This window comes from Miscanthus floridulus, chromosome 6, assembly GCF_019320115.1.
Source record: "Miscanthus floridulus cultivar M001 chromosome 6, ASM1932011v1, whole genome shotgun sequence".
NCBI lineage: Eukaryota > Viridiplantae > Streptophyta > Magnoliopsida > Poales > Poaceae > Miscanthus > Miscanthus floridulus.
Window position 1 is genome coordinate 141,378,198 of NC_089585.1, and position 22,355 is coordinate 141,400,552.

A 22,355-nucleotide genomic window follows, 5' to 3' on the forward strand; every position below is an offset into this window, starting at 1 on the left:
GCTCATAAGCAACGCTCAGTAAAGCTCAAACGGGGCCAAAATTAGGAAGCTCCTGCGGTCCATTTCCACGGTGAAAAGTGGATGAAGGAGCTGGGCTGTATAGGCTTGGGCGAGCTAGCTATGACCCATCAAGACGAAACTCACCTGCTGGGCTATTCAATCCATCTTGTATTTGATACGGCCCGTTTCGCATCAGGCCCGACTTGCAGCGCGCTCGCGCGCGCGCGCGCGTCCCTCTCGCATGATCACATCCGCCTTATCCGTCGCGGTGCGGCTCGTGTGGCACATCGCGCGTCCGGACTTGCATTGGCAGTTGCCACCCACCAAGCTGAGCAATCCCTCGCCGCGCCATGGAAGCCCTCGCCTCGGCGCCCCGGGCGCTCTTCCCGCGCGCGTCCCCGGCGGCATTATTGGTCGCGACGGCGGCGGCGGCCCGGCGCCGCTCAGCCGCTCCCATCTGCAGGGCCTCCGCGGCGGCCGGGGAGGAGACGCCGCCGGCTGCTCCCAAGGCGGCAGACGCCGCGGCGGCGCCCAAGAAAATCCTCAAGAAGAAGCCAGTCTACTCGAGTAAGACGACAACAGCACCACCACAACCCTCATCCCTCTAGCTCATCCGTCATTGTTTAATTGATTGTCGTGTAGCTATAGTGAGCTGAGCTCCGGCCATGAACTGAACTGACTGAGGGTCATTGCTTCTGTCTCGTGCGTGCATGCAGTGAAGAAAGGGCAGATTGTGCGCGTCGACAAAGAGAAATACCTCAACAGCATCAATGTCAGTTCAACGACTCCTGGTTTAAAATCTCTCGGTCCTTGCATTGCATTGCATTGCGTGTGCTACTACAACATATATACTTTGCTGACTCGTGTACATGCCTGATCTGTATGTACGTTATTATATACTATATATGGTTTCAGTATCTGTCGGTGGGACACCCACCCTTCTACAAGGGGCTGGACTACATATACGAAGATCGCGGCGAGGTGATTAATCAATTTGCCTTTTTATCACACTACTTACTTGCTAATTGCATATATGCTTGCCCATGTGTACGTACCTGTGTACCTGCTGATCGTGATCGTCGATCACTTCATCAGCACAGACCACAGTGTATAGTACAGTAGCTGCAACTGCTAGTGTTTCATTCTTTAGATAGATAGATAGATAGATAGATAGATAGATAGATAGATAGATAGATAGATAGATAGATAGATCACATCACCTTCTCGTCCTTTAATTTCATACCAACCAATGCGAGTGTGCAGGTCTTGGACATCAGGAACTTTGAAACCGGAGAATACGCCCTGGTAATTCCTCGTTAATTACTTACAGCTGTATAGCTGATTCAGTTCGTGCTTTCTGCCTGCAGCAGTAGTATGTTCAGATCAGTGTGCGTGTCTTGGTGTGATTGGATTTCCGGACGAGTGAATGTAATGAAAAAGAATTTGTCTTCCTCTCTCTTTTGCACTCAGATCGCTTGGGTAGGGATTCCGACGCCACCGGCATGGCTACCAACATACATGCTCATCAAGGTATCTGAACCTACTACCATCACTTGTTCATTATTCTGTTCTGCTGCATGTGCCTGCAGTACGTCTGAATAAGTAGAAGTTAGTAGTAGTAGTAGATTCAGGTGCTGAAACCAATGCAATTGCCAATTTGCCATGCATCATCGGGAAACTATACCATTCATCTCTCACTCTGTGTGGCGTGTGGTTTGTTGCATTGCAGTCGGACAAGCTCGACTACGAGAGGATATGATGGCCGGCGCCCGGCGGCCGGCCTCACAGTCGCATGGCACGCCGTAGCATGCATGCACGCGCCACCGCGAAGCCATGCATGTTTCCTTTCCTTGGGGTTCAAAACACGGTGTTGTACATAGATGCCAATGCCAACACAGTCGAGAGGCAATTCTGCCGTTACTCCACCTCGGCTGAAATAAGGAAGACATCGAAAGCGACGATGACAAGATTCATAATTGCTGTTGTACAGCACTTCTTACTATATAAACCCACATTTCGTATTATTACCTTTTTCATGCCACGTAACTTTGTCATCACGACTCTAATTTCATAATCAGCGAATTAATTGATGAGTATGTCGTGAGAATCATAAGCTTAATTGGGCTGTTAACATTTAATTAGTGTTTAGCACTTTAGCCTCATCTCCGGATGAACTGGCCACCTAGCATCAGGGATGAAAACAAACGGAAACAAACGGAAAAAAAAAAACAGGAACAAGACTAGGAATGCTAGGAATGAGAATGAAAATGGGGTATTGATATAATGCTATGGTTTAATATGCCTATTCGGCATGTTATGACTCAAAGTGCATCATGGGCTTCTTGATGCCCTCTCGTGAGGATTTCCAAAATTTGGAACTAATGTTTTGGAGGACGACCTTATGCTACAATAACAACCACACTGAAATATATCTTAGATGCGAACGGATCATAATTCAGTTGGTTAGGTTCCTTATGGTGGAATCTATCCACCCGGGTTTAAGTCCTCGACTTGGCACATGCGCTCGTATTTTCCTAGATTTATTCCAGGATTTAACGGTGCTATGCTTTCAGTGGTAGACGACGTAGGTGCTCATAGGGATATGGTTTGCGTACGTGTGTTCATAGGGGTGAGTGTGCGTGTGTGTTGTGAACATCTGCGTTGTACTGTGTAATTCTCAAAAAAAATATATCTTAGATATTGTCAATGCGGATCCATCCTTCCTAAATACGAGATCCCGCAAAATATGTATGAAAACATTTCGTCGTGCTTCCCATCATGTTTTCGTATTTTCCACAATCGTCTCAGGCATCAACAAATTTTGTTTGCATGGGTTATATGTGGCTATCTGGCGTAGCTCCTCAGTCAAGTGTTCTAACCAAACATACACTAATATACACTAAATGCCATCATAGCGTCATGCACATACCGCCACAGAGCTGTGGTACCACAAGATCGTCATTATGTTAATATCAACTCCAAGAGTTCTCCTAAATTCTAATATAGAGGGCATCCTAACAAAAAAAATCTCTCTAAAATATTTCTCTCTAATAGCTCGTCTATATAAAATAACATATAAGTATAAGTTGGACAACATGTGACCCAAAATTTGAGGAAAAGATAAGACGATCTAGAATCCGTTAAATAGGATGTTGGATAGGGGAGCGTGGATTTTTTCACATAAACATTAATTCTAACTTCAAAAGATGGATAAGAGAACTCTTAGAGGCCTGTTTACACAGCTCTTCCATGTCTGGAAAAACTTAGATTGATTTAGCAACATGTCATTGCATTTTTAACACTATTGAATGAAACCTATGGTGTTTTGATATTATAAAAAAATCTTACATATCTTGTCGGGCTTGAAAAACTAGAAGACCTTTTTGTGAAGGTTGACGGGCAAAATCCATCCTATATTTAACTTATTTAATCGAAATGTACTTGTAACTAAAAATAACATGTACTGTAAAATTAATTTTATATAAAACTATTTTGACAATACAATTGTAGAGAAAACCTTTTTCTTAGCTACTAGGCTAGTATAATCTTATATTATTCATTCAATTCGAACCTGTCGTATGCACTGGCGGAGCTACATACAGGCCAAAGGAGGCCATGGCCCCTACATGCTAATTGAAAACTTCATTAAATAGCTATTAAATTCATAGTTAAAATTAATAAATATGGATATTAAGTAAGAAATTAGTGCTAATGGTCCCCTCTTGTTTTCCTGTCAAGCTCCACCACTAGTCATATGATGCTATCTTGTGAAAGTTAACTAAATTTTTATATTGTCCTACCATGTGTTTACACCAAAATTTGGGAAGAAGAACGCGGGAACTCGAAGCTTCCAGGATTGTGTTATCCAGGAATCGATTAGATGTGAATCGGTAGCGGCTGATTTAGATGCGATGTCAGAATCAGCTATTTTATAGATAACGTCAACAGATGACGACAATGGGCTATGCTTGAATGGGCCAGGAAGATGTGTCGGACTCTACAAATAAGAAAAATTAGGGTCCAAGTTATTATTAAGTTAGGAAGTTTTATTTTATTCCAAGAATTGTAATGAGTCGTATTTGAGTAGGACTCCAATTTGGTTTTCGGGTATTAATATTAGACCCTGATTATTGTACGGAAAAAACGAACACTCAATAAATACAATCTTTCCGGCTTTCTTCATCGTATTAGGAGTAGGAGTACTGTAGATCTCGGCGAGTTCTTCAGCAAATAGGGTTGCATCGACTGATCGACTTCCATCTTACTTGTGAGTACCGTCACGACTTGTATTGCGCTTATAAAGCTGCATCAGCTGATTGATCTTTTATGAGCTATAATATAAGTTAGTTATCGATCCATATCATTGTTTGTAAGGCTGCATCGACTGATTGATCTCTTACGAATCATAATATAAATCAAAGTTATCGATCTTGTGTTAAATAACTTGTTGTTTAATACAATATCACTAGTTATCGAATCTGCTAAGATTAGTAAGATTTTTCTTACTATTTTTGGTTGATTCACCAGTTATCGATCTTGTTATAATTAATGTTTTATTAATTATAACAAAATCACCCGATTGAGATGGAGATAGATCGGCATCATATCATTTTAATTAGTCATCCTTTGATCTGGTCCCACTTTAAACCTTATAATTTATGGCTTAATTCCGCTAGATCGGTTGTTTTATCTCTAATCCAATCAAACATAGTATGCATCCAAAGACATGTTTTAATCTTGAATAAACTCACTAGTTAATGAGATCTAATCTAATGACACTACCATAGCTGCATTGATCCGGTTGAACCTCACTGGTAAGACTTTAGATTAGAAATTATCGATTAGTGGTCTTGTTCATGATCAAGATATGTACTCTGTTTGTTTGCTATGACTACATCGGCTATTTTAGCCGATTTGCCTATACTCTCACACATATATCATGTTTTCATGAATCTGTCAACATATAGATGGTTTTATAGATTCTTTGGCTTTAGTTTGTTATCATTATTATAGCTGTATCGATCCGATCGAACCTCACTACTGATGATAACAGATTAGATTCAAACTGTGTGTAGATTATTTTATATTAGACAGTCGATTTGTTCGTATGTTATACTCTTTTCATCAAACTTCTTGGCTCGACACTTTATATCGACCATGTTTCCATTTAGCCGATGATGCTTTCTTATATCGCTTCTTATAGATACGTCGGATATCGACTATCGAGCTATACATTTAGAACTGTCTGGTGCCACACCGACATATTCCACCTTAAATTACTGATAAGATTTTCTCTCCTTGTCAATTGCAAGTCAAATTACCTGGCTCGTCGTTGGGTTTTTAGAATCGGCTGGTTCTGTGTTGAAGCCAAGCAGATCTCTGGTCTCGTTCCACTCAGATCATCCGGCTTGTTGTGTGTTGATCACATCGCCATATTTTTGTGTCAACACCATGACTAGTTACTAGTTGAGGCTAAAATTAACCTAAATTAGATGTAATTAGTTAGCTAGTTGGCTAATAACTAGTTGAAGACTTAGCTAAATAATTAACCTCACCTATTAGTAATCAGCAAGGCTAGTGCCCGGACGTCCGGCCCCAGGCCTGCATCTGGATGCAACTCCCGTTTGACGCACTCGCAGCGCCCTGTCTCATCCCCTGCGTAGAAGTGCGTCCGCCGCACCCATATAACCGTTGAGCCCACACACTGCGCCCGCGTCACCACGTAGGGTCTCATCCACGCCGCGCCTGCGTGGCAGTGTCACCTGCGGCGTGGCTCGCAGCATCCTGGTTGTTCTCCACAGCCAGGTTTTGCACTCCCTATGCTATGCCATAAGATTCTGCTCCAGGATCTCCGGTGGGGGCACCGGAGGCAGCATGTCGTAGGGGAACGGGCCGCGTACGCCAGTGCGGACGTAACCCTGCGCGTCCTCCGGTGGAGCGCTGCCGCCAGCTTACCAGCTGACGCCGACGCGCTAGCTCTCTCTTCTTCGCTTGACAACCCTACATCCAGATCTACTTTCGCAAAATTCATATGAAACAATTGCAATATACGGCTGAAAACAGATGAAACATTTAGAACATACACTTACAACATACCTATTGCAACATCCAGATAAAAGCACTTACAACATACGTCAGAAAAAAGATAAAACATTTTAAACAAACTCTTGCAATATACGTGCATAGCTATTGCAACATTTGCGACATCTGGATCACCCTTTGCAACATCCATACGAAGCAGTTGTAACATACATGTGAAACACCTGGAGCATACGTTTGCAACACACGTTTTCAGCGCAACATGACGCGGGCGGCGCGGCGAGCTGACGCGGTGGAGACGGCCACGACAGCGGATGGCGACGCCCCGGCGTGGTGGAGGCAGCTGCGGCAGGTGGATGGAGGTGCCTCGGCGTGGAGGAGGCAGTCGCGGCGGGCGAAACGAGTCCGCGTGACGCGGTGGAGATGGCCGTTGCAGTCAAGGCGCACAGCACGGGCAGGCGCGAATCCGCGTGGGCGAGGGCGGGCGTGAATCCGCGCGGGCGAGGGCGCACGCCGCGTGCGGGAGCAAGCGGAGCGAGGCGTCTGGATGGATGGCCGCCCGTTTCCCAACATTAGTGATTAGCTATTCTGTTTAGATACATTAAAGCTAATTTTAACTAGTTTTTAAGCTAGTTGGCAACTAGACCTCGTATCAATAATCATTATGCCCTTAAATTTGAGAGTTACGAATCTTAAAAAAAATTGAGAGCTAAAACTTATTACAAGTGGATTTAAAGTGGAGAAAGAAAACCAAAGACAACTCGGAGGAAAGAAGGGGAAGAGAGCAATGGAGACGAGGGTCGCAGGAGTGCCCGAAGACGAAGAGTCCGGCCTCCTCCCCCGCCCGTCCGCCGCCGGCCGCCGGCCGTCCTCCCGCGGCCCTCGCTTCCCGCCTCCACCGGCGGCCTGGGCGACGGTGGACGGTCCCCTCGGGCTGCCGCTGGAGGACGCGGAGGGCCACGCTCGCCGCTTCTTCCTCTGGGGTTTCGCGTGCCTCCCCTTCCTCTGGGCCATCAACTGCTGCTACTTCTGGCCCGTCATCCGCTCGCCGGCAGCGTCCTCGCCCTCCACCTTCGCTCCCATCCGCCCCTGTGAGACTGCGACCCCTTCCTCGTCTCCACTCTTCCTTCTCGCGCGTGAGATCTGATGTTTCGTGATGCTTGTATGTGGCGCGTTGGGGATTTCAGCTGCTCTTAATCGTAATTTAGGTTCGAAATTGTCCCGTGCTGCATTGACTCTAGCATCACTTGGGATGTTGGATGTCGGGTGCTGAAATATTCCCATTATCCTTGCAAGCGTGTACTTGTACAGGAGTTCTTCGGAGAGTAGTTGTCCTATGACGACTTTGGATGGATCAGTTTGATTTTATTTTATTTTTTGTTCAAAGTGAGGCTTGCCACTAACACCCTTCCCCAGACCCCGCACAGAGCGGGAGCTCTCTGCACTGGGTACGCCCTTTTTGTTCAAAGTGAGGCTACAGTTGATGTATGACCTTTAGTTCAGGGAAACATCAATTCTATCTTTATAGAAACACACTCTAAGTATGCTCTGAGTAAAGATTGAGTTACATACATTTGGAAGCTAACCCAGCCTGTACAAACTACAAAGTAATTAGGTTTATATATGATCATATTGCCATGCTTTGTAACTGAGTATTGCTTCAAATTGCATCATTCTTTTTGTATTGTCATCTACAAAATCAAATACTCGAGTAATTTTGGGAAGATACAACATACCCATTTTCTTGTTATGAAGATAATATTGATTGCACGGTTGTTTCAACCAGTTTGAGGCTTCTCAGTGGCATACTATTATGTGGTACGAGTTGTTATGAGGTTCACTGGGATACTCCTTAGATAAGAGATAGATCCAAGAATATATTTTTTCCCATCTGAAAAGGCTTCCACATTCTTACACCTCTCGAGTCCCGAGGATATCTGTCTGGTTCAAATTCAATTGAGCCGCAATACTCACATGAGCTAAACAGTGTTGATCTCTACTTGTTTTTTTTTTTTCTAAACAGTGTTGATCTCTACTTGTTTGTTGATTGGATACAACAATTGTAAGGTTGGGATTTCTTTGTAAACTGTGTATAATCAGAAAAGAAATATTCTAATTAGAGGTTATTTGGGTTTAATTGGTCCTCTGCCTTGTGATCAGAAAAGGATCTGCCATCCTCACCAGTTTAACTGCATTATAAATGTTATTCTTTCACTTCTCTCACACGTTCAACTGTTACCCTCTCTATCCTGGTTAGATGCCAATGCTGTTACATCGCACGGTGGCCACTTTCAGCTTCTTACATATGTGAGCATCTTTTGCAGATGTTGTGCGATCGGCAATTGGCTTCACCATCTTCTCTGTTGTTCTGATCACCTGGGCCACGACATTTATTGTTGGAGGCGAGCAATTATTTGGACCAGTGTGGAATGATCTAGTGATGTACAATGTCGCCGACAAGCTTGGCATCACTGGATTCATGGGATGAGCCTGTGATGTCCTCACTTCGACTGGACTTGCTCCAACCAAGCGTGGAATGATCTGTTCTATGGATCTTCCTAGGAATTGCTACTATCTGATGTACTGTATTATTATTGTTGGCTGCCTGACTGGTTAGAACGATGTTTAGCATGGCCTGTGTTGTAGAAAGAATATGGATCGATGATTATGATGATAAATTGAACTCAATCTGATGGACAATGTTTTTGTGTTGGAGACGTCCTGGTATGCGCTTTAACATATGACCTTGCACTGAGCAGTGTGTTGTGTTGTGTCCAATTTTGTGGAAGCCATGAGGCCATCAGACATTTTGAAATCCAATTGCAACAAATAGGATGACGAAATGCATCGCTCGATGAACTGGATGCTCTGGAATCGAATCGAGAACGGACGCTAGCTGCACAGACGCTGTAGTTTTGATCACGATTTCAGAACTCGGCACTGCAACTAGGCAACGGAATGCACCTTCTAATAGAAAAGAAAGAAAAAGGAAAAGAAATGGTGGACTTACATTTGGGCTCAGCCCAGGTTTTCTTTTTGGGCCCAGCCGAACAAAAATCAGAAAGAAAAGATAAAAAAAATGCTGGGCTTCCATTTGGGCTCAGCCCAACAAAAATCAGAAAGAAAAGTAAAAAAAAAAGAAAGAAATGCTGGATTTACATTTGGGCTCAGCCCAGGTTTTCTTTTTGGGCCCAGCCGAACAAAAATCAGAAAGAAAAGATAAAAAAAAATGTAGAAAGAAAAGTAAAAAAAACAGTGCGGTGAGCGTGGATCGAACACGCGACCTTCAGATCTTCAGTCTGACGCTCTCCCAACTGAGCTATCCCCGCTCTTGTGTTTTTTATTTCATTTAACTTTAATTATCATTATAATCTACTCAGGCAGACTTTGCCAAGCCAAAATCGACTTTGATCCAAATCCGACCTCATGTACCTGCAAGCCTACTATCCTGTAGTACATGCCTAGCATATGACGCAGGAGCGGAAAACAGACAGCTAATGCAATATATAGTACATAGAAAATTCAAAGATTGGTCGCACGTACGGAGTTCTAAACCAAGCAATAGTTTCGTTAGTTGACTGTGCCTTTCTTTAGTTTGGTCAGCCTACTTAATTGTTTTTGAAAACTTTCAGACTTGAGACCCTTTACCTTGAGCAACCGGCCAGTCACCTTTTTTTTTATTACTGTATTTCCTAACCACCCTTTGGCTTCTGTCCCTTGAACAGCAAGTTAACCTCGCATCAAAAGTCAGACGATGAAGGAAAAAAGTCAATAATAACTGTCTCATGTCAACCATGGTGGTTGGATCGACGTTTCCGGCTAGACTGGATTGGATGACAGTCACGTCACACGCACCACACCACACACCTGCTCTTCACCAAGAATGGGAATAGGATGCATGCACGCAGAATTGCAGATGCAGGCGTCATTAACGTAAAATAGTACACGGTAACTGGTAACTGCTGTCCCTACCTGTATCAAGTACTATCATGCATCTCCAAACTACTCCTTCTCACATAATCACATGAGATAGCTGGTCTTATTAAACTGCAAGGCGGGTTAGTTTGTAATAAAGCGCGCGCGCAAACACTAATGTACCTGCAGTGCACAGAACAATGTGATCAAATAAGCAATAATAAGCAGCTCATCACATTTTAACCACCACTAGTGCGTGGCTGGCTGTCTACCTTGATTGTGTGTACATAAATATATATCGATGATCACATGCATATGGGGCGAGACCGGCAGTTTTTGTTTTTCTACAACTGTGTATGTGTACTGAATGCATGTTGTGCATGCTGCGTACTGGCAAGCAGCTACGTACCTACCTGGCTAACTGGATCGGTGTCCGTTTCTTCTTTCTTCTCCAACTGACACCAGTAGAGACATCCACTTTAAAATTTAGTTTTAGTTCCGGTATTTTTCGCGTCCGGGACTAGAGAAACCTTTAGTACCGGTTGGTAGCCAACAACTACTACGGCAGGCTTTTGCTGCAGGGGACCTTTAGTTCCGATTGAAGCTACCAACCGGGACTAAAGGTTAACTTTTACTCCCGGTTGGTTCCTCCAACCGGGAGTAAAAGTCTACTCCCGGCTGGAGGCTCCATCTAAGACTAGAAAGGGACCTTTAATCCCGGTTGCTATCTCCACCCGGGACTAAAGGTCCCCTCCTATATACCGTAGCCTCCCTCCCTGTCTCCCTACCCGTCAGCCGCCCCTCACCCTCTCTCTTTCTCCCCTCTGACCCTCCCTCTCTCTCCACCTCCCATTCATGACCCCTCTCTCTCATCGGCGTCAGGCAGCAGGGGCGATGCAGCGGCGGTCCTACGGCTCCTCAGCTCGCGTCGTCGTGTGCGCCCTCCCCAGATCCCAACGACATGAGGTTGCGGCGCGCGCGGGGGCCCTCAGCTCCCGGCGGCACGCGCGGGCCCTCGCCCCAGCACTAGCTCCAGCCTAATCTCTCCTCTCCACCAATGACTTCTCAGATCCCGGTAGACGACGAGAGAGCTAGTGCCAGCTGCAGCTCCGGCGACATGCGGGGAACCAGCAGCAGCAACTCCGGCGAGCTCGCACAGGCGGCAGCCTGACTCCTGTCGACGAAGAACACAACAGGGATCAGCACAGGTATTCATTCCCTCCTTTCCTCTTCTTTGCTGGTACTTTGTGTGCTAATTCTATTTGTTGCTGCACTGAGCTGCTAGTGGATTTGGTTTTTGTCACGATTTGACAGATTTCTGAGTGGATTCATTATGGCGGACTAGATCTGGAGCGTTGCCTATCTGCTTGGCTATGCAGCAGCAGTTCAGAAGCAGAGTGATTCATTTTGCTACTGCTGTTTGTAGGTAGTATTAGCTGTATCTAGTGATTTAGTCATGATGTAAAAAATGGCACTTGTAGCATATTCGAAATGTTGTAGTACTGTGTTTGAACTGTGCTGGATGTATGATACTTGGGTAACATTTTTAGATGCACTAAGCACTTGCAAGAAGAGTTGTGTAATGTTCTCTGTTTTTATATGATGTAGTTGACAATCATCAATTGAAAATAGAAACAAAAAAAAGAAAACCTTTAGTCCCGGTTGGTAATACCAACCGGAACTAAAGGGCTGGCCCACGTGGCCAGGCCGGGAGGCCTCTTTAGCCCCGATTGGTATTACCAATCGGGACTAAAGGTGGTCCTTTTGTCCCGGACAAGAAACTGGGACTAAACGAGGGGCTCTTTAGTCCCGGATTCGTGCTCCCGGTTGGGAAACCGGGACTGAAGAGGTTTCCCAACCAGGAGTACAACTTGTTTCTGTACTAGTGTGATCCATACAATATGCTACTACCTCTATGGCTCTATCATTATTGCAATGGCCCAGCAGCAAGTTTATATATATATATATATATATATATATATATATATATATATAGCCATATACCTTAATTATTAGCTAGCAGATGGAACGCGCAAGCAAACAGAAGAAAAGCAAGTAACCTGCTTGTAGATTAATTAGCCTTAATTAGTTATCTTGATCGATCCATACGACATTGCATATTCATGTGTGTGTATATACATATATACTCCCTCAGAAAAGGATGCAATTCTAGTATAACTAAACCCTATCCTAGAATTGCATCTTTTTCTCTCTACGGAGTGGTATACATGCATATATGAATTAATGCAATCATGCATGAGCTGAGCTGATCGATTTATTGGACAGATGACACGGGATAGATCGATGATGGTGTCGTCGGATCCGATCCATTTGACCATATCCAGCGTGCAGAGCGTACGTGCAAATTATCCCTCTCATATCTAAAGAGGAGACAGGAGAGTATCCATCATCTATGGACCAGGTATGATGATCGGTCAGTTTGATCCCTTGATGGGGCTACTTATATATTAACGTAGTAGTGGCAAACAACTCATATGATCATCAGCATTCAGGATAGGAAATACAAATACAAATGGATTAAATGCCGTCGTACATGCCGTCCAATTGGCATGCAGAATTATAGCTTTATTTATTTTTATTTTATTTTTAATTTGCCAAATTGGACTATACTATGTCCAGCTTGGTTGCGACGCTTCAGGGGTGCTCTTGCAATTGATTCGTACTCACCGGCGTATCAGAAAAAGTAGTCGTTCTACGCACCGCGTCATTTGCGCAAAGGAAGTCGTTTTCCTTCGCTAACCTTGTTTTGGACACGAATACCCCTGACCCTTCGTTAATGGGCTCATTTATTTAGTTACCAGAGTAAATCACGCCGTGGTCCCCTCCGCTTATCTCCTTGCTTGCTCGCTGCACGCATGGCCGCGCAAAATCCAAAATTCGCGGCATGCAAGCATCAGCCGCAGCAGCTGCATGCATAGACGAAGATCCAAAATTGGCGGCATGCAAGCATCTGCACAAAAATCGCGCCGCAAGGGAGATGCGTTCGTGCAAAAATCTGCCGCCAGGAGCCCAAACGAGCAGAAATCGTGCTCCAGGGAGCCCAAACGAGCAGGCCATGATCCAAAATTCGCAGCAAAACATCTGCGCAAAAATCTCGCCGCCAGTAGATGCATCCGTGCAAAAATTGTTCGAGCAGGCCATACAAAAAAAAAAGTGCACGCCAGGGCATCAGGACACTTGCCTCGTTGCACTAGCCATTTGAACTGTGTTTTTTTTTTTGTATGGAATGCACCCACAGCCGTATTTAATAGGGGTAGACAGAGAAAAATACCCCTTAATTAATGATTCCTTGGTAAGTACAATCATGTCATAAACGACTTCTAAATCTGATATGGAGGGAGTACGTTCTGATTATAATTAATCTTGGAAGGATCGAGTGATGTTTACGCATGCAATTATATCATGCACGGTCGCTAGTAGCTCATCGTGCATTTGAATCATTAATTACATCATGATGATGATGTGTCCGTCGTTCTGTCGTTCGCGCGTCGTGGCACTCCAAACCCAAAATGAATGGTTTCTATGTTCATTAACAAGGATGTCGATTAATGTAGCACTGTAATTAAGGAAGCAAAGTAATGAAATGGTTTCTTAAACAATAAACTATGTTGACACGAGAACCAAAATCACTACTACAGAAGTTAACTGTAGGGGCGTCTCTAGAGCCTCTGTAGGGGCGGCTGCGCCAGCCGCCCTTCCCAGGGTGTTCCTACAGAGGGTGCCTCTGTAGGGGCGGTTTCCTGACCGCACCTGTAGTACCCTCTGTAGGGGTGGCTGGTAATATCAGTCGCCCATGTAGTGGACTTCTGTAAGGACGGCTGTATCACCAGCCGCCCCTGCTGTGTGTATTTGTAAGGGCAGTTCAATCAAGAACCACCCCTACAGTAGATTTTCCAGCAAAAAAAAAATAATTCAAATTCAAATATGACCACATATATATATAATTCAAATTCGAATCTGACCGCCACAAATATACATATATACATCCATAAACACAAGAACATTATTTAGAACATCATCACAAATTGATAGTCAACTATCTTTAGGGAACGAGAAACAAGGTTCATATTCTTAAACAGAGACGACAATATGTAGGATAAGATAGCATGCTCCATAACACATCCTAACCAAGTACAAAATTCAGTCTCGGAAAATTGCAACCCAAACGATAATAGCCACATGGCAAGCAGATGTAGCACTTCTGGATCATCTCCAGTCATTTTCGCTACTTTGTCGCTCACTGCTCCTCCTCGATCACACCCTTGTCGCTGACATAGATACCGTCCAAGAACTTTATGATATCCTTCTTCTTGACATAGCATTTCTATAGAGAAATGGAGAAAACTCGTTCAACAATACAAATCATAGCACATCAATCCAAATCCACCAGTAGTAATGAGAATTATATAACAGCAATCAACAAAACTAGTAAATTCATGATGCGCTTCAAAGAGGAAAACAAAGATCAAAATAGAAGCAGGAACAATAGTTGACATAAGCATTGCACTAGAAAGTGACATACCATGTGTAAAATATCACAATGTCAGCAACAGGTACAAAATTCATTGTCAGCATGCCTACTGACTAAGCACTATGGTTGCCTACTGACTGAAACGTTGTAATTTTTCAGAAAAGAATGTAACTAGGTCTGAAATACTTCCTTTTGACTATAAATTTTGCTTTTATGCACATAAGAACATTCCTTTTTCATAATAGTAGTGCATTCTTGTACAACATAAAAGGCTGGAATTAGAAAGAAGCACAATTCTATAAAATTGTAAAGATTATCAGCACCTCTGCAGAGTCGTTTATTTGCAAACAAACATTTTAATAAGTCAAATCATAATATTCAGTGTCTATTGCTCAGTGCTCTAGCACTCTATAGAAGGGCCATCTAAAAAATTCAGTGCTGAAGCTGGATCTATGCATAACTAGATCTTTTAGTTTGCAATGATGCACCCATCCTGCAAAGAAAAGGTCAAAACATCATTGGGTAGAGACGTTGTGGTGAGCAATGCAATATCATGGAGCCCTTGTATATGCTTTATAAATTAAATATCTGGAATGCCTTGTATACTTTATCAAACACAGAACATTTAGATCCTGGTGCCCTGGTGACATGCGAGCGAACTAGAATAGGGAGGGGAAAAGGGGAAGAAGATTGCGCAACTAGGAGGATGGCTGTCGGCCAGGCGCCCTGGCCGTGGTGCATACGTTTGTGAAGTTGTGATTAGATCAGATCGAAATACAGATTGCCAAATAGAATAATCTAGGGTTCGTCCGGTGCTTGGCTTCACACAGCAGGAAGGCCGGAGAAAGGGTGCTTACCTTAAACAATAACCATACCGCCAGGGGAGCTCGTGCTAAGGGGGATCTCGTACTCCCGATCTCATGTCGCTGCTTGGGGGAGCTCGCACTGCTGCCGGGGATCTCGCGCCGCCGCTTGGGGGATCTCGCGCCACCGCTTGGGGGAGCTGATGTCGCCAACGCTGGGGGTGCTCGTAGGTGCCCGGTGCTGGGGGGGCTCGGGTGGCCCAAGCACTGCCGCCGTTGCTGGATCTCAAACACCGTCGCAAGGGGCTTGGGGCCCTCGCATCCGCCCAAGTGCCGTCGAGGCATGGCACAAGGCCATGGAGGATAGAGAGAAGCAGCATCATGTCGACGTCGTGCCCGTGCCGTTGACGGTTGTCGGTGCGGTCCTCGGAGGTGCCGCGACACCATGGCCCTAAGAAGGAACGAGAGGGAGAAGCTATGAGAAGAGAGAGGGAACCTCGACTCAGCTTATCACAGGGACGCCTAATGGTGGCGGCCTTACCTGCGCTTGGCCGTGCTCCGCCATCGGCTGCCGAGATCTGAGAGGGAGAGAGAGAAAGGGAAGGGGAATGGGGAGACGAATCTGGGAGGTGAGCAGTTGACAGGATAAGGATGGGGAGATTTTTTCTAGCCTCGCAGGCTACATGCGCCTCCCACACGCGCGACCCCGTGCCCTTCTTTTCGCTCACTCTCTCTTACGCGTGGGCCATGCTGAAGGGTCGAGATGGCAGACTAGAGGGGGATGAATAGTCTTTTCTAAAATTAATCGCGTTGGCTAACCGAAACAAGTGCGGAATTAAGACGATCGGTCTAGCCAAGACTACACCCCTCTATCTATGTTCTCTAGCACCTTCCAAAGATACTAATCAAGTAACAAAGGTGCCGGGCTAGCTAGACCTCACCTAACCAATTCTAGGAGCAAGGTTAAACAAACCTATGCCACTAGTACTTTAAGTAACAAGGGAGCTCCTACATATGCTAGTAAGCAAAAGCACAAAGCCAACTAAGCTCACTAGCAATGCTCAATAACAAGGCAACCAATGCCAAATTGGAGAGCGCAATTACTTAGCTACACAAACTAAGTAATGTGACTAACAAGGTTACACAAACCAAATTAGCCACGCAAAGGAGATACTTCTATGCTACACAAGCATGAAGGTAACTAGCAAGCTACACAAGCTAACTAATTACAAAAGCAACAACACAAGCTTAATATATATAAAAGTAAATACAAGCTTATGTAACGGGGATGCAAACCAATGGAAAGAATAAGGTTGACATGATGATTTTTCTCCCGAGGTTCACGTGTTTGCCAACACGCTAGTCCCCGTTGTGTCAACCGCTCACTTGGTGGTTCGGCGGCTAATTAGCATCACCCGCTAAGCCCGCACGTCGGGCGCTGCAAGAACCTACCCATTGAGTGAGGGTAGCTCAATGACACGCTTTACTAAAGTTGCTCTTCGCGACTCCCACGGGGCGAGCACAAGTGCCCCTCACAAGCACTTCTCCGGAGCACCGCACAAGCTTCTTGCGGGCTTCCATGGAGACCACCACCAAGCCGTCTAGGAGGTGGCAACCTCCAAGAGTAACAAGCACCATCGGCTTGCAACTCGATCACCTAGTGCCACTCGATGCAACCTCATGATGCAATCGTACTAGAATCGCTTACTCACACAATCGGATGATCACTATTAAGTATGTGTGAGATGGAGGGCTCCTAAGCACTCTCAAGCATGGACACAAAGTCCCCCAAGGTGCTCAGCACCAGCCATGGCCGAAGGCCACTTCTATTTATAGCCCCAAGGGCTAAACTAGCCATTACCCCTTCACTGGGCAACAGTCAGGTCGACCGGACGCTCCGGTCATGTTGATCGGACGCTGGACCTCAGCGTCCGGTCGCCCGATGATAGCCACGTGTCACCTGCATTCAACGGCATTCTTCCGATCTCAACGGTCATCTTCTGACCGGACGCAGCAGCTTCAACTGACCGAACGCTGGACCCTCAGCGTTCGGTCATTTACAGTAAGGTACCGACCTTGACCGGACGCGTCCGGTCGCACGTGATCGGACGCAGCCCAGCATCCGGTCACACTCCAGCTCCTGCATCACCATGCGTCATCCTGACCGGACGCACCCTGCCAGCGTCCGGTCACTTCCAGTGCCAGCGTCCGGTGCACCCAGTGAGACCCTGTCTTTTCTGTGTAGGGCGCCGGTGGCACCGTCGGACTGTCCGCACTCTACGGGCGAACACTCCGCCGGTGGAATTTCTTCACCAAGTTGATCCACATCAACTCCAACTCCATCTCCTTTGTAAATGTGTCAACACCACTAAGTGTACACCACCATGTGTATGTGTGTTAGCTTTTCACAATCATTTTCCGAAGGATGTTAGTCACTCAACTTGCCACGCCACTCGATCTTTGCGACGATGTAAAGTTAGATCACTCGAGTGGCACTAGATGACCGATATGCAAACAAGTTTGCCCCTCTTGATAGTACGGTCATCTATCCTAAACCCGGTCATAAACTTCTCTACACACCTATGACCGATGAAATGAAATGCCCTAGGTTATACCTTTGTCTTACGCATTCCATTCCATCTCCTCCAATGTCAATGCAACACATGCACCAACACGATCAACAATGATATGATCCACTTCATATCATCACGTGATCATATTGGTTCATCGATCTTGACTTTACTTGCTCTTCACCGTTGCCATTGTCCATCAGCACCAAGTCTTGCTCAAGCTTCACCGCCACGCGGTCCATCACTCCAAAGCCTTCGACTTGCCCTTCACGCTTGCAACCGGTCCATCAAGCCAAGTCTTGTCTTGATCTTCTCTACCTTGATCACATGACTCAATATCATGTCTCATGTGCATTTAAGCTCCTTCATTATCACATGTGTGAGCTTTGCAACATCTCCAAGCCATTTTCACCTTCATGGCATATGTTGCTCACACACATGTACCTGTGGACTAATCACCTGTGTATCTCACATAAACACAATTAGTCCACCTAAGTTGTCACTCAATTACCAAAACCAAACAAGGACCTTTCACATGCCCAGGATTGGAGCGCGCCAATCTTGCTTTTCGGGGGCGCCGGTTTGGTTCTAGGGTCCACAGGGAAGGTCTGGCGTCCATGACCGGAGGTTCGGAGCCGAGGGGAGTGCTCCACACCGTGGGGAAAAAACTAGTCTGGGGTAGTGAATGGGCACTACAGGGGGCGGCTGGTGATTGAGCCGCCTCTACAGATCAACCCCAACTGTAGGGGCCGCTCAGGTTACCAGCCGCCCCTACAGTGCCATCTGTAGGGGCGGCTAGGCTGCTGGGGCCCAAGGACGTCCACTGTAGGGGCATCTCCAACCCCAGCCGCCCCTGCAGTAAAAATGCCCCCATTCCTAGTGTGAGAATCTGACGTAGTGAATATAAAGAAATTTGATAGGTACATGCATGATAGAAGAGAGATGATGTGTGTTTTGGACACAATTTATTATGAGGAAATCATCCATTGATAATGCAATTTCTATGTGTAGTGTCTGTGCATGACTTGATATGTACAGAAATTAACTCATAAATAGTTTCTGGGTTTATCGTGTGCAATAAAATATGGCAAAGCTCTTGCCGCTTTTCTAAAAAAAAAATAGTTTCTAGGTTAAGACTGCCCTTATTAGGGTTCACTCTATCTGCATTATTTAAATCTTGGCCTGATTGTTGAGATCATTGCATCCGTGCGTCCGTCTCCGATTATATATATATAAAACAATCTACATCTGTTTCAGGCCAGACGAAGTGATCTTACATTTTGGCCAATCACATCTAAAAATATTATTAGTCCTTTGAGTAAGTACTTAACGGTCTACAGACCGTAGTCGTCCCGTACGCGCGCATGCGCAGTTATTGCACACACGTACGTACACGAATTGCTACGTCGACGTACACACGGGACGCACGCCCGTCGCGTGTGAGCGACCGCTACTACGAATTACAGCATCATCATCATTACAACACGAAGGAGAAGCTCTCTGCACCGATGACTTTCGGATTCTAAAATAGATGGTTGTGTATATTGTGGTGCTTTTTTAGATTTATTTGGCTCTTATTTATTTTAAATAAATAATAAGCATGACTATGAGCAATAAATCAATTGGAAACATAAATAAATTACTATTATTTATAGATCACAAATAGGTAGATAACATTTGTAGAAAAGATTAATTGGCACTAGATTTATATTTTTATTTAAAATAAAGTATTTATAAACTTTTAGATAACATTTATGCATAGAGATAAACGGTAACACCCTCGGTGTTACACAGTGAATCACTTGCTAAAACATGTCATGAGCATCATACTTAAGTGATATTGCATGTGGTGTGATGGATAAGTAAAGCATTGTAATTTAAACGAGTCGTAAAAACGTAAAACGAAAAGTTAATTCACGATTTATAAAGTTAGCAAGTAGAGATGTTAACTAATTTTTATTGAACAAAAACGCTATAAAACATATATGTGACACCTTAATAAAGTTTGAAGTACACATTTTGTAGAAGATAGTGCAACTTTTGTTTTAACAAGATAATAACGCTAGCTAACATTTCTAATAGCTTGGAAATCGAATTTGAAGCAAATCCAACTCAAGACTTAGTCAATTTCTTACGTCTAAAAACAGTTTGACAAAGCTATGTTTGATAATTTATTCTGTAAAAATTGAGTTTAGGACTGGTATCGTTCTTTAGCTCTTGTTGATAACCTAAGGTGCCCTCTTTAGAGTAGTGAAGGTGGTTTGGGGATTGGATTAACTATGTAGTTGTTTCGAACGCTTTAAAATCCGTGCACAGCGTGTTCTCGGGCTATTTTCCCGGCTGGACGCGATCACCATGCCAAGCGGCCTCGACGTCGTGGCACTCAGTGCGCACAAGCGCGCGTGGTCGTGCGTTGGCCGGCCGGAGCTGCCCGCGCTCTGGCCGCATCACTAGCCGCCTCAGGCTACTGTAGCGGAGCCGTGGCTACCCGACTCACCCCTGCCCCCGCTTGCTGCCATTGCTGCGCGTTGCTGCTGCCCTCTGTGCCGTGCCACCACAACGCCACTGGCGTTGTCATCGCATCACTGCGCTGCGCCACTGGCCCGTCTGGACACTGCACGTACGAGGCCGAACCGCCGTCGCCATGCCATTTATGGCACTACGTCGCGCGGGCCACGCCGACCTCGAGCGCATGTCGTCATCTAGTGCCGGCCGTGGTCGCTCCGGTCGTGTCAACCGCGTCCCGCCAAGCAAGCACAGGCCGAGCCTTGACTGCGCCCCCATCGTCTCCTGCCCCTCCCCTGTCCTCTTCTTTGCTGCCGCCGCCGAGCCACGCCAGCCCGCCTACATGCGAGAAGCCATCCCCCATCAATTCCACATGCCTGCGCCTGCGTTCTCACGTTCTCTCGCTGTCCGTCCCTACCCAGACTTGAACCGTGCAAGGCCAAGCTCTAATTTGGAGCTTCGCCCCGCCACCGCGCCGTTAAGACTCGTCACCGCCCTCACCGTGGCCAGCCCCCTCCTCAACATCTCAAGCCAAATTAGCTGCACCACTAACCCCGCCTAGAACCCCTCCTCGTCGTGCGCACCTAAGCCGCACCTCTACCGTTGCCTCCTCACCGCTGGCACGTCCGTGTCGCTGCGGTTCGCCATCGAGCTCGTCGCGTGCACGCGGTCAGGCTCGCTCGGAGCATCTTCGACCGAACCATCACCTCCGCTAGGTCAGTGGTGAGTCCCTATTGCTCACCCGCTATCTCTACTACCTTGTTAATACCGTGGCTCACCGAAACGCTGTCGCCATTGCTGCAGGGTGCCCGCTGTCGTGGAGAGGCCCTTCTACTGCGTCTCAGTTCGTGCAGCCGCCACCCATAGCTTCACGTCAAACCCTAGGTGAGCGTCGGCCTTGTAGATAGGTCAGTGTGGGTCCCGTGTGGCCGGCGCAAGCGCCAGTGCCACCGCTCGCCGTGTCGGCGCGCGCGGGGATGGTCGAGGACCATATCGTTGTAAAGGAGGGAGATTGTGAGGGTGTTCTTGCAAAGTTGTTGTCTATAGGAATAGTGCGAACAGCACCGTGCAAATACTAGGTAGCGCAGGGGCGTCTCTACAAAAGCGCCAGCGCACGGGCTCCCTGCCGCAGGCCGCCTCCGCACGTGGGCCGCGTTGGACCGGAATTGGTTTACCTTTTTCGTGGAAAATAGAAATAACTTTTCATTTTAATTCTGAGCTAAACTTTGATAATTAATATAAAATAATGTAGATATCCAAAAAATATGAAATAAATTTTGTTAGGTTTCTCAAATTGCGCTCTATCTGTTAGTGTATTTAGTTCATATATGTGCTTATTGATACAAGGAGCTATTAAATCATTGGAGAGTGCTCAATATTATTAAGTTAATTATTGTAGGAATTTTGTGGTAGATTGGTGATAGCAAAAACCCTAAAAATTTTTATAGTAGCTTTATTGTATTATTATGTGCTCACTATAATTTTTATCACCCTAAAATAGACTATTTAATATGGTAGCTAAATACCCATTAAGGCTAAATGAATAATGTCATGATATTGGTTTATAAAAATTAAACACTCCTAGGGTGAGCTTAGAATCTATTTGGTAGAGATAATGATTAGCTTAGTATCTTAGTCAATAGAGCTAGCTTAGTAACTTAGCATGTGTATTCTTATTTTAAGAGTTGTTGTAGCCAAAATAATAAGTGTTGCATCATCGTTGCATGCATATAGAGAACGAGTTGGTGGAGTTCGTAACCGCCGAAGAGCAGGAGTACGAGAAGGTGATCGAGGAGTACGAGGAGGAGGTCCTTGTGTAGAAGGAGGTCCCGGAGCCGTCACTGACTGACTTAGCTGATAATCCACCTACCCAAGACAAGCCCTAGTGCATAACCCTTATTTTGAATAATCACTGGATATATATATGTGTGATGTGCATTTACGTTATAAGATTTATATTGAAACTACATGCATAGATAAACCTACCTATAAGTCTTACTAGCATAGGTCGAGTAACTGCTATGCTTAACT

General features: G+C 45.5%; 2 protein-coding genes and 1 non-coding gene across 3 annotated transcripts; 2 read left to right on the top strand and 1 right to left on the bottom strand.

Moving 5' to 3' along the window:
- Positions 1–269: 269 nt before the first annotated feature.
- LOC136459957 (NAD(P)H-quinone oxidoreductase subunit O, chloroplastic-like) lies at positions 270–2,046 on the top strand. Its single transcript, XM_066459806.1, has 6 exons — positions 270–567; positions 717–772; positions 916–981; positions 1,264–1,305; positions 1,471–1,530; positions 1,730–2,046. Exons 1-6 carry the CDS (start codon positions 351–353, stop codon positions 1,757–1,759), a joined length of 471 nt encoding a protein of 156 aa, XP_066315903.1. The 5' UTR covers positions 270–350; the 3' UTR covers positions 1,760–2,046.
- A 4,733-nt stretch (positions 2,047–6,779) lies between these two features.
- On the top strand, positions 6,780–8,770 carry LOC136459958 (probable gamma-secretase subunit PEN-2). The gene is made up of 2 exons (XM_066459807.1): positions 6,780–7,130; positions 8,364–8,770. The coding sequence occupies exons 1-2, from the start codon at positions 6,827–6,829 to the stop codon at positions 8,525–8,527; spliced, it is 468 nt and encodes a 155-aa protein (XP_066315904.1). The 5' UTR covers positions 6,780–6,826; the 3' UTR covers positions 8,528–8,770.
- A 525-nt stretch (positions 8,771–9,295) lies between these two features.
- On the bottom strand, positions 9,296–9,368 carry TRNAF-GAA (transfer RNA phenylalanine (anticodon GAA)). The gene has a single exon. It is a non-coding gene; the product is annotated as a tRNA-Phe (tRNA).
- Positions 9,369–22,355: the final 12,987 nt, after the last annotated feature.